General features: G+C 48.9%; 1 protein-coding gene across 4 annotated transcripts in view; it reads right to left on the reverse strand.

Annotated features, from left to right (window-relative positions):
• MED27 (mediator complex subunit 27) overlaps positions 1–12,830 on the reverse strand; it is a 246,843-nt gene that overhangs the window by 43,833 nt on the left and 190,180 nt on the right. For 2 of the 4 annotated variants that reach the window (XM_025261908.3, XM_006052139.4), the window contains exon 6: positions 3,510–3,551. The exons of 1 other annotated variant lie outside the window; for it this stretch is intronic. In XM_025261908.3, the coding sequence (XP_025117693.2) occupies positions 3,510–3,551 (42 nt within the window). Of the gene's footprint in view, positions 1–375; positions 561–3,509; positions 3,552–12,830 lie in introns of those variants that run through there. One more of the 4 variants, XM_025261910.3, reaches the window with a different exon arrangement.

A 12,830-nucleotide genomic window follows, 5' to 3' on the forward strand; every position in this document is an offset into this window, starting at 1 on the left:
GGGATGACACAGCAGCCCGAGAAAGGGCTCTGCACAGAGAGACAGCAAGCCATTCACTGGCCGAGATAAAATTCCCATCTCTACAAATTCTTCCACTTCTGCTGCTTTGAACAGGTTACATAAACTACGAGGAGGAAAGTGGTGGGTGCTCTGGAGTCTCCCCAACTAGCTAATATCAAATTTTAAACCCTGCCGCACCGTGTTTGTAGTTTTAAAGACATATAAAGAGCGCTTGGCAGGTTATTTTTAGGGGCAGTAGAATACAAATATAGCACCGTCTCTCTAAATCCGTGCTTCACCAAATCTGTGTTTCACACATTTTACAACTTCCTAATAAACTTTCCGCTTGCATTCAAAAATACTTAATACCACACAGAACGTTAAAAAATTTATTTGCCAAGGCAAGCCTGGGCAAGGCCCTCCCTCATGAAGGGTATCTGAATGGAAATTGGACCATGGTTAAAATCCCAGATTGTGGTTCTGTGATGCTGGGGAGTGGGGGGCGGCAGCGGAGGGGCTGAAGTCATCACCTGCCTTCCCTGGAGCCAGAAAGTAACCACCTGCAAGACCAGAGGACACGAAGATAAACCAGGTTAAACAAGCAAACAAGCCCAAAACATTTTAGTGTTCCTCACTGTGAAAGGGAAACAAGATACAGATAATGAGCAGTGTTCTTTCGCCTCAGAATGCTTTTCAACCAGCTGCTGGGGGAGAAACGACAAGAGCCGTTGGCATGGACAGAGTTAGCAGCTAAGGCCGATCTTCTATGTGAGCTGAACAGGTACAGTTGGTCTGGTCACTTAGATAAGAGTGCCTGGATTAACACGGTGTCGCCCACGCTAGCCCCATGTGACTATGGACGTCTTTGCTTTAGGGGCTGGACCCAGGGAGGGAGGCTGTTTTTTCCTTTCTGTGTCTGGGTACCTCAGTTGGGTAAAGACGTGTTAGAAGAGTCAACACTATGATTTTTCTTTTTAAGATGAATTTTAAACTTCAGACTAATTTCAGGTCTACAGAGACGCTGCAGAGACGCCACACACAGTTCCCACAGACCGCACACCCCGTTTCCCCGCTGTTGGCATCTGTCATCATCAGGTAGGTTCATCACAACGAAGAAACCAATGTTGTAACTTATTACTGAGTCGAGCCCAGACTTTATTTGGATTTCATCAGTTTCTCCATTAATAAGTCCTTCCTGGCTCCGGATCCAATCTGGGGCAGCACAGTGCCCGGAGCCGTGATAAAACCAGAACACTTTCCTGCCTGCACACACTCCATAGATGAGGGGGTGAGCCTCAGACCCTCCCCAGCCCTGGACACCTGTCCCTGGCTTCTCCCTTTCACCGGAAAGGGGTCCAGGGAGCGCTACGAACTGAGGTACGTTAGTCACCATCAGAGGCTGGTCCATCATGCTCCTTTGATATGAAGCCCAGAAAGAAAGTGAAGTCGCTCAGTTGTGTCTGACTCTTTGCAACCCCATGGACTGTAGCCTACCAGGCTCCTCAGTCCATGGAATTTTCCAGGCAAGAGTACTAGAGGGGGTTGCCATTTCCTTCTCCGGGGGATCTTCCTGACCCAGGGATTGAACCTGGATCTCCTGCACTGCAGGCAGACGCTTTACCGTCTGAGCCACCAAGGAAGCCCATGAAGCCCAGGGCCCGCGCCTTAACGGGAACAAGGTTTCCCTTTGGATGAGAACAATGTTCTGGAATGCGATAGAGGTGATGGTTGTACAATGCTGTGAAAGTACTAAAAGCTATGGAACTGCTGACTTTAAAATGATTAGAAATGGTTAGCTTCATGTTATATGAATTTCGCCTCAACTGAAAAAACTACCACCACTATCCTATGCTGAGCTACCGGCACACCCCGGACACAGCTATTACTCAAGTGGGGTAACTCGGGCCCAGCCCTGAAAATCGTGTCCTTCTCCACACCAATCCCTCCAGTGGTTCCTCACTGAATTGAGAATAAAATTCAAGTTCTGCACCAGGACTGAGGGGCACCTGCCGGCCAGGCCGAAAATCCCACACTCTCCCACCTGCCCTCCGTCTGCCTGCTGCATCGCACGGGCCCCTGTGGTGTGTGGGGCTATGCCAAGTCCCCCGTCCACACGGGGTTCGGGGCTGTAGTTTCATAGCCTGGGACCCTCTTCCCGTGGCTTTCCATATGGCTGGCTTCTTCATCTGCCTCCTGTCTCAGTTTAACTCGTGCTGCATCAAGGACTCCTGCGACCACTCTGATGTGAAGGAGACCCTCCTGTCCTCGACCACGGCCCCCAGGTAACAGCCTGGAGTCCCTTCCTGACCCTCTCTCCCTGTTTGTCTTATTTCCCCTGTAGCACTGAGCCCAGAACCTGCACATGGCAAAGGGGTAAATAAACAACTGCTGTTGAACGAGGAGGCAACAAGCGAGCTGACAGCCTCCCCTATCATTTGCACTGCTGGATGGAAGCAGACAGGACGGGGGGCACAGGAGGAGGAGGCCGCTGCCCTGCCGGGGAGCTGGCCTGAGTGCTGTGGGAGGAGCCCTCAGAAGCCCCAGGTCCTGAGCTGGTCCAGGGAAGGGACCCTTCCACCACTGGGAGCTGGGAAATGGATTTTCTCTGGTCACATTTCCTTTTTTTCTGACATCTCCCAGACAGTACTTCTTCAGGAAGCCCGACACCTGAAAAGATGTCACTGTAGTACAGAGTGGGTGGGGCAGGGTGAGGGGGCCAGCCTGCCTCCTTCAGCCCACCCTTAAGGCACATGTGTAGATTACAGGGCTGTGGGAAACTAAATTTAAAAACTGTGCGGTGGGACTTCCCTGGTGGTCCAGGGGTTAAGAACCCACCTTCCAAGGCAGGAGACAAGGGTTCAGTCCCTGGTCCGGGAAGATACCACATGCTAAGGGGGCAGCTAAGGACCACAGCCACTAAGACCGCAGGCCCTGGAGCCCAGTGCCCCACAGCAAGAGAAGCCAGCGCAGCGAGAAGCCTGTGCTCACAGCTAGAGTAGCCCCTGCTCCCTGCTACTAGAGAAAGTCTACACGCAGCAACAAAGACCCAGCATAGCCAAAAAGAAATAAATACTAAACAAACAAACAAAGCTGTGGGTTAATCTTGGGGGAACTCAAGAGCCTCTGACTTTTTCTTTAAATGTATAATTTATACATAGTAAAATTTGCCCTTTGTAGGCATTTAGTCTGTGAGTTTTGAAACATACAGTTGCGTGATCCCATAATTATGACAAAGAATATTTCCATCACCCAAACATGTTGTTCGACACCCCTCTGGGGACCATCTCCTGCCCTCACGCCCAAGCCCTGGCAATCACTGCTCTGATTTCTGTCACTGATGTTTTGTCTTTCCCAGAATGTCACATAAATGGAATCCTACACTGAGCAGAATTCTGTGTCTGGCTTTTTCACTTTTTAAAAGGTCTCTGATTTAAGACCAATATTTCCACCTCGAAGTCATCGCATTTCCCTAAAAGCCTCTTGAGGAAGAAGCAAAAAGGAAAACTCACCTTTTGGAACACTTGATAGTTGGATTTGGACCATATATCAAGCTGTGGGGGGGAAAGAGATAAAATATCAGCATCAATTTTAGAACTGTGGACTCTAAGAAATGATATTGTAACTACTATTACTAAGCTTGGAAAAACCCTATGATTATAAGAAAAACACATGCTGGATTTCTTCTTTATCAATTGTGGTGATTTAAGGAGATGAACTGAAGAGACAAAAAGCAGTCAGCGTGAGGCACCTGCCACGCCCATGGCCCCGTGCCCACTGTTCTAACACTGACTCCTCCTCGGTGCTCCTGCATCACTCGACCGCTGCGGTCAGGTCAGCCCTGCCCCAGGACCTCTGCACCTGCGGCACCTGGACTGCTTCCCCCACAAACCCTCGCACAGCTCCTCGTATACTTCTTTTGGCTCAAACGTCACTTGTCCAAGAGGCATCGCCCAGTTACTCGGTTTTAAAATATCATTCCCATACTTGTTGTCTTGCTTCTCTTTATCCTTTCAAAAATTAAATATTTTCATCACACTTAAAACTGACTGACGCTTTTATTTATTCTGTTTACACCATCCTGGCACAGGATAGGGCCATGTCCCAGGCACGTGCGGAGGAAAGCAGACCCCTGCTGTTGAAAACCTGCCCCCTGCCAGGCACGCCCTGGGCCTTCCACGTGCCCTCTCCTACCATCCCCAGGACGAGCTTGGGGAGCTGGTCCCATCAGCAACCTTTCTTCCCAGATGGTGAGACTGCGTTTGGAGCCATTCAACTGCCCACAGTAATGTGGAGGAGCTTCTTATGGATGGGCTCGCTTGGTGGTGCTCAAACATGCCTGGCATCAGAGGCCCTTAGGGAATTTTTTGTTTTTTAATCTACAGATTTCTTGGTCCCTTCCCTGGAATGTCTGAATTAAAAGGTCTGGAGTGGGCCCGAGAATATACTGATTTGTCCACTTGTTTTCACAGGGCTCCACAGGTTCACTGTGATGAAGCCCTGTGTCAGGAACCCTTGGTCGGGGAAACAGCGGTCTGAGATGGAATGTGGGCAGAGTTCAGAGTCCAGTCCTCGGGCCACAGTTGGTCTTGAATGGGATGCTCCGTGGCTGTCTAACCAAGCCACTCTGGTTTGACAGGTTGTATGAGAAATTAAATCAATGCTTTCTCACTGTTTCAAGAGGTTAGAACAAAAGGGAGTATGGAAAAATAGAATTACCCCCCACCCCCAGTACAGTGAGGAAACTGCAGATTAAAAGAGGGGCCGTCAGGAGGTCCCATGGGTGCTCAGAAGTCAGCTTTAATATATGAGTTCAAGAGTGGAGCAAATTGAAACGCCTGGTCAGTGTGCCTCTTGAAATTCGCCTTTGAGGTTGGCCAGTGGTCACGGCGGGAAGCTGAGACATGGCTACTTCAGCCTGTGTGTTGTGTGTTGACTCTGGAGCGCCTAGGAGGATCAGGAGCCATCAGCTGGGAAGACTGCTCTAGGAAGACCGGAAGTGCTGCACCTGATGTGGGACAGGCTGGAAGTCTGTCTCTGTTCTGAGGGTTTTCTGAAAACCGTCCTCAGGAGGGAAAGGTTGGGCTGGGAACAGGCACGTGTGCAGCTCTTCTGGTTCTTCCTGGTCTTAAGTAGAAGAACCTGGGTGGTACAGAGGAGCCCCCCACCCTCTCCAGCCCTCGGCAGGTTCCTGCTGGACAGGGTAAGTTTAGCAGATCCAAGTCCAGGAACAATGAAGGAAGAGCTGTGACTGAACACTGATTTCAATCGGTCTGCTTCCCGCCACACCCACTGCAGAACCACCCCCTTCCTGCATTTCCACAGAAGCCCCCACCTGACCGCTCTCCTTCTACCCTGGCTGAACTGCTCTCCAGAAAGAGGGTGTCAGTTTTTAGTCACTGCCCCTCACTTTAACCTAATGGATAGTGTAAGAATTTTAAATCTCTTCAGACATTAGATTTTTAATTGGATAGGTTAGCAACTTGAAGGGAGAAAAGTGACATGTTACCCCCAGATAACTCTGAAGGAAATCTCCAAATACGCATACAAAATTATTAATTTCCTACATTAGCAGTTCTGTTGAAGAAAATTGCTGGGTAGCCGGTCATATCTGGGAGGATAAGTCAGGTTCATATCATGATCTTAGTGTCGCGGTTTAGCCCAGAGCTTCACAAACGTTACATTTAAAGACTATTCAGACATTGTGGAAGGAATGAGAATGACTTTTTGCATCTTTTAGTCTTAGTTCCAAGATGACAGGGAGATGCCAAAGATTCTAAATCTAAATTTTGGGAAAAGTCACATCAGTGCCTGAACTTGGAACGAATCTAGCTCTTTCCATTTTCAGTCCACAGCTGCTGCTGCTGCTGAAGTTCTCTGCTGCTGATCCTTCCTGCCTGTTCCCATCACACACAGGCAGACACAAACCCAGGGCCACGGAAAGAGAAAAGAGGAAGAATCCGCACAGAGACTGACAAGTTAGTCTTCATTCAGAAGAGAAAATTATATACATATTAAAAAAAACCCAGCCCTTCAGAACCTGCAAAATGTTTTAAATAGAAAAATTATCCAGAGAGAAGTATGCACAGGTTTAATTAAGAGGTGGACCCTCTAGCTAAACTGACTTCTCAAAACATACTTAGCTCATTCCAAGTGAGCACACTGCTCTTTTGGAAGGCAGTTTAAACATATTATTCAGGACCCCAGGGACTGGTTCTGACCATCTGGGATAGAAGGACATTAGGCAATACAACGATCTCCCAGGTGCGCGGGGCTGAGAGAGGAATCCGAGGGCAACGGCTTCCCCCTTTGCTGGGAAGGCACAGCAGGCAGTTTGTCCTTGATTTTCTGCTAGATTTATGCCGAAGAAAGCCATTTAAGCAAGTGTTCTGGAGTCAGTGCCCTGCCTCTCCTCAGGGCCGGGAAGATTTCAGAAACTTGTTTCAGGGAGCCGGGACAGAGCCAAGTGAATATTTATTAGCTTCAGCTTATTTGTCGCAGAGGAGGGCATGGCTACTGATTCTTTGTTGGCTGTGATACTCAAAAATGAGGATTCTGGAAGCTACAAAACTTTCAGCCCCATGAATGAGAAATGATTCTGAACTATAGTGTCAAGAAAAACAAATGAGAGCATCCCCTCAGTATTCTGGGCAGGACTTAGACAGATCTTAAAATGGAAAAGTCAACTTTCTGGTAATTGGGGCTGAACCTGCCATTTTAGGAGCAGCCCGTCAGACTCCAGGGACCAGAGTATCTTACAGGTGGGAAGGGGGCCTCTCCTCAGGTAAAATGGAAACACACCCCTCAACGACCAACTGCTTCAGCACAGACACACCTGCTCTCAGGTTTCACGTCAGACATCAAAGGTCCTCTTGAGGCACAGGAAGAAATGGTGAGAGCAGTGACAGTCAATTTTACTCACCGAAGAGAAAAGTCCGAACATCCCCAGACCAGCAGGCCCACGAACGCTGACCATGACGGCGGCCACCAGCAGCGGCATCTCTGGCCCCACCAGGGAGGACGGATGCCGTTTGCTGATGACTATGTGCTTAGCCTACACTGACCTGTGTTATCTTTCTAAAGTCTCTCAGCAGTTGCATGGTGATGATAAAATTATTTCCAATTCACAGCTGAGGACACTGAAGCTCAGAGAAGTTAAGGGACTTGTCTGACATCACACAGTTAATATGTGGTAGAGAATTCAAAACCAGGTCAGTGATTCTTAGTGAACCAACTTATGGTTGCTGGGGGAAGGATCGAGGGATGGGACAATCAGGGAGTGTGGATGGACATGTACACACTGCTCTATTTAAAATGGACAACCAACAATGACCTACTGCATAGCACAGGGAGCTCTGCTCAATGTCATACAGCAGCCTGGATGGGAGGGGAGTTTGGGGGAGAACGGATACATGTGTATATATGGCTGAGGCCCTTCCCTGTTCACCTGAGACTACCACAACCTTGGTAATTGGCTGTACCCCGATATAAAACTAACAGCTAACAAAAAAGAGGCCTTAGCTCTTAACCCAGGAGTAAGAGGGCCCTGCAGCTATAATCCAGATGGAAGGGGACTCACATGGTGTTCCCCAAGCTGTCAGTTCAAAGGGCAGGGGGCATTCCTGCAAAGTTCAAGATGAGAAACCTTCCAGGCCAGGTCATGTGACACCATCGGCACTCAAGTTCCTTTAGTGGCAAGTGAAGACGACGGCAGCTCATCAGAAAGCTACCAGTTCTGCATTTCAAAAAAATACTGCAATGAACTATAAATGATCTTACACTGACACTTTCAAATAAAACTTGTAAGCCTCACAGAGACGTCAGCTTCTAGAGCTTTCATTTCCTAGTAGCTTCATCCTGCAAGGTCAACAGGTGATGGGTCAGGAGGGGCGGGGTGCTATAAAGCTGCAATGGTGATGGACTCCTCCACAGCCATCCAAGTCAAGGCACAGACTTCTACTGGGTCATCTGCTTAAGTCTGCCCACTCTCCCCCGGAGAATAGAAAAGTGAAGGAGTTTTACAGGTCTGTTCTTCTTCAACTTTTCACTTTCAATCAGGACATACATTCGTTACTAAAAAAAACTGCTGAGAGCACCATTTCAGGGCATCCTCGGCATACGAATTAAACCGGATTCCCCTTCCCCAGCTTTCACCCTTCCCCCAAAGTAACAAGAGGCCATTTTTCTGAAGGTCGTCTGAACAATTTCAAAGGCTATAACAAATCAAAATGTTCCCTGCATCTAATATCAAACAGGGCTGATGCCAACACTTATTAGAGAAATCAGATTCAAGCTTCCCCCAGCCTCCTCGACCCAAACACACACACACATCCAACTTTGAAGTGGGAAGAATGCGGGGATCAGAAATTACCCTGGAGACAGCTCTGGCTGTCTTTGAAGGTTCCCTTTGATACCACCATTTCTTCTCCTCTCTTGCGCTAGGAGGCTAAAAGCTGCTTTTTTTTTTTTTATTATTGATATGGGGTAATTAATGAAGCTATAGCATTAACATAACCTAAATCCCCTAATAAGATAAATTCAATGGAGACACTTGCATTTTTTTCCAGCTAGGTCTGACTGTGTGAAGTCATAACACCGGCCAGGTAGTCAACCTCAAGCGGACTCTTAGCATGCTGAGTCAGGGCTCTGGGCTCCTCCCTGACGACAGGCAGAGCGGGCCGGCAAGTCTTGGCAGCATTTTTATGTTTTATTAGAGGAATTAATCTACTGGTGCTTGGCATCAAAAATATGCATCCAGGTAAAGAGGATGATCAGGGTAGAGGTGGTGGTTGTTAGTGCAGAGTGACAGACAGGCTTGGTGGGACTGTAATGGGGGTGGGGGACCTGCCGGAGCTGGGACTTGGGGGTGGCTCAGGGCTGCTGTTGTGCCAGAGCAGCTAAGTAAACCATTTAGAAGCTGGCTGCCTTGGATTTGGAAGACACAACTGCACAGGCAGGAGGAATTCGGACCCTTGGAAGGTGAGGCAAGGCTTTCGAAGCCACAGCCACTGGGTCCGGCAGCGGCCCACCCCAGGCAAGCACTCAGGCACCAGCTCAGCAAATGCAGGGCTGTGCCTCTGGAACAGCACAAGTGCAGGCAGAGACTGGCTCTCATGGACCACACCTCGAGCGCCAGTGTCCTTCCGAATGCCACGTTTCATCTGGGATGCGCCAGACGGTTCAACACACAGACGACACTGATGCAAGTGTATATAAATACTGAAGTTCACATATACCAGGATCGCTTCTGAAAACAGAACACTAATAATGTCTGCGTGACTTTATCATTTGTAAAGTACTCTGGAAAAAAAGGGGAGGGGGCGCTGATCAAATTGGCTAGGTGTAGTTTCTGGGCAGAGCAGTCGTGTGAGTGCTTCTCTGCCAAATGTGGTAGATGTGCCTTTAAAGTAACAAGGGGACTCCATCCTCTCAGCCCTGCTCTTCTGACTTTCAGGGTCCCTGCAGATCACTGGGACCAATGTATGCCGTTGTAACAGGGAGCAGGGGGCCTCCCGGGTCCCCTCTGTGAAATGACTCAGGAGAATTCAGGCTCCCGGGCACACATTCACCTTCCTTCTGGGGAACAGAGACCCACGCTCATCTCTCATCAGGAAACTATGACCCGTGTGCACGCGTGTGTACCTCCTTTGTTCTTTACTTATGACGAGAGACCCTGATGCTGGGAAAGGTTGAGGACACGAGGAGAAGGGGACGACAGAGGATGAGATGGTTGGATCGCATCACTGACTCAATGGACATGAGTTTGGGTGGGCTCCAGGAGTTGGTGATGGACAGGGAGGCCTGGCGTGCTGCGGTTCATGGGGTCACAAAGAGTCGGACACGACTGAGCCACTGGACTGAAGTGATGACATCAGTCCCTGCTGCTTTGTCTAGTACCCATCTCTAATTTCCTTGTTTCCTGTCTCTAATTTCTGACTCTCCACTTTTCCATCCCAGCTAAAGCATTTTCATATCCCCAGTGGGCTTTTTCATTATCCCCTCCCACACATTATTACGCTACTGTGTTCCAGGCCCTGCTGTGTATCCACAGGAGGCAAAGACACTCAGGACAGAGCCTGGGCCCTTGAGGAGCTGCTGGCAGAGGGAGGTTTGAGAACTGGCTCCGTGTGTGACTGGGGGCAGCCACTTTACCACTCTGGGTCTCAGGCTCCTTATCAGAAATATGAGTCTAACAGTGGTCCCTAGGATTCTGTGACCACTGGAGGTTCAGTCTGCTTTGTACAAGGCCTGTCAGAACAAACATGGAGTGCGCCAGTATTTTTATTAATTATGAGGCAGACACGTCAACAAGCAACTAGGATGTACTAGTCCCGGTACGAGAAAATGACTGTTCAAAACACCACAGAGGCAAGAGTGATGATGGTGATTTGTGCTATAAGTTGAGGGAAACCCAGGCCTGCTCTCTCTGGAGCCCATGCGCATAGAAGAGGCCTCCAGGGGAAGGGGGACAGGACGAGAAGAGAGATGGCATTCGGTCAGTGCAAAGGGAAGAGTAAGTATGTCAGCTGAGCAGGAGGTGCAAACATCCCAGGTCAAGGGCACAGAGCAGGTGTTAAGCATGTGGAAGAACCTGGAACATTCGGAGAGCCACAAGGAGCACAAAAGGCCGGAAGGTAAGACAAAACACGGGCAGAGAATGACGGCAGATGAGGTTAGGACAGGGGGCAGGCGCCAGATCACTAGGCAGTTCTATGTCTCGCTTAGGGGTCTGGATTTTATTCTACAAGCCAGAGATTTCAGAAGAGTGTTTTGCCAAACGCCAATGTCACCACACGCTCCAAGAATAAAGGAAGAAAAAAAAACGGATGGTCAAACTGGTTAGGAAGAGACTGTATACTACACACCCGTCTTGGGAGATTCACAAGGCACACAGGCAGACTCCAATCTCTAAGCATTTCTACAGTAAAGAGTCCCACTTTTACTGTAGAACTTTCTCTAACCCCAAGTTTCCCGAACTCGTTCAATCGTGGACTGCTTTGTGCCCAACGTCTACTTATATGCCACTTTTCTGCTCTGGGCAATGGGGGATGGCAAAAAGCAAGAAATCACCCCCTTGACTGTATTTCAGGAAGATGGCTCTGGAGGCCAAGTGAAGGACAGACGGGGGAGGGAAGCAGGACTAGACACAGGAAGTGAGGAGGCCGAGGCTGCAACTTGGTGGAGAAACAAGGAGAACTGAGAAGTGGAGATGGACAGGAGGCGCCCGGCTGCAGGGATAGAGGGAGACTCGCCAGAGCCTGCCAACAGACTCTGAATGGAGGAGGCAGGCCTGAGCAGTTGGCTGGCACAGGCACCCTGGGTGGGGACCGGCCCAGGGGCGCTGAGGCTGATTTTGGACAGGTTGAACCTGAGGTGCAGCTGGGGAGGAGGTCTGACTCTGACACACATCAGCGGGGATCTCTACGAGGGGACGCGGGAACCCACAAGGACACGAGGGTGGCTGAGAGGCAGGAGTGCAGCCGGGAGGGAGCCCCTGGGGAGTCTGGGAGTCAAGCGGGTAGAGGGGAGGAAAGGACTACCCCAAACAGCTGAGGAGGAGGAATCAGAGAGAAATTCTAGAACATATGCACGTGAGACCATTCTCTAACTACTGGATTTAAGTGCAGAATAAAAACAATACTAGTTACAACTTACTGAGTATCAACTAGGTGGCAAAGCCTTTGCATGATTTTGGACACTTTCAGTATGGGGCATTTAAATAAATATCATGTTAAGACTGATGTGGGTGCTGCAGAGTAGGCAAAACCTCTACTCCTTGTGCTATTTCAAATCCTGAAAGATGATGCTGTGAAAGTGTTCCACTCAATATGCCAGCAAATTTGGAAAACTCAGCAGTGGTCACTGGACTGGAAAAGCTCAGTTTTCATTCTAATCTCAAAGAAAGGCAATGCCAAAGAATGCTCAAACTACCGCACAATTGCACTCATCTCAGTTCAGTTCAGTTCAGTCGCTCAGTCGTGTCCGACTCTTTGCGACCCCATGAATCGCAGCATGCCAGGCCTCCCTGTCCATCACCAACTCCCAGAGTTCACCCAAACTCACGTCCATCGAGTCAGTGATGCCATCCAGCCATCTCATCCTCTGTCGTCCCCTTCTCCTCCTGCCCCTAATCCCTCCCAGCATCAGAGTCTTTTCCAATGAGTCAACTCTTAGTAAAGTAATGCTCAAAATTCTCCAAGCCAGGCTTCAGCAATACGTGAACCGTGAACTTCCTGATGTTCAAGCTGGTTTTAGAAAAGGCAGAGGAACCAGAGATCAAATTGCCAACATCCTCTGGATCATCGAAAAAGCAAGAGAGTTCCAGAAAAACATCTATTTCTGCTTTATTGACTATGCCAAAGCCTTTGACTGTGTGGATCACCACCACAAACTGTGGAAAATTCTGAAAGAGATGGGCATACCAGACCACCTGACCTGCCTCTTGAGAAATCTGTATGCAGGTCAGGAAGCAATAGTTAGAACTGGACATGGAAAAACAGACTGGTTCCAAATAGGAAAAGGAGTACGTCAAGGCTGTATATTGTCACCCTGCTTATTTAACTTCTATGCAGAGTACATCATGAGAGACGCTGGACTGTAAGAAACACAAGCTGGAATCAAGATTGCCGGGAGAAATATCAATAACCTCAGATATGCAGATGACACCACCCTTATGGCAGAAAGTGAAGAGGAACTAAAAAGCCTCTTGATGAAAGTGAAAGTGGAGAGTGAAAAAGCTGGCTTCAAGCTCAACATTCAGAAAATGAAGATCATGGCATCCGGTCCCATCACTTCATGGGAAATAGAAGGGAAACAGTGGAAACAGTGTCAGA

Source organism: Bubalus bubalis, chromosome 12 (genome assembly GCF_019923935.1).
Source record: "Bubalus bubalis isolate 160015118507 breed Murrah chromosome 12, NDDB_SH_1, whole genome shotgun sequence".
Lineage (NCBI taxonomy): Eukaryota > Metazoa > Chordata > Mammalia > Artiodactyla > Bovidae > Bubalus > Bubalus bubalis.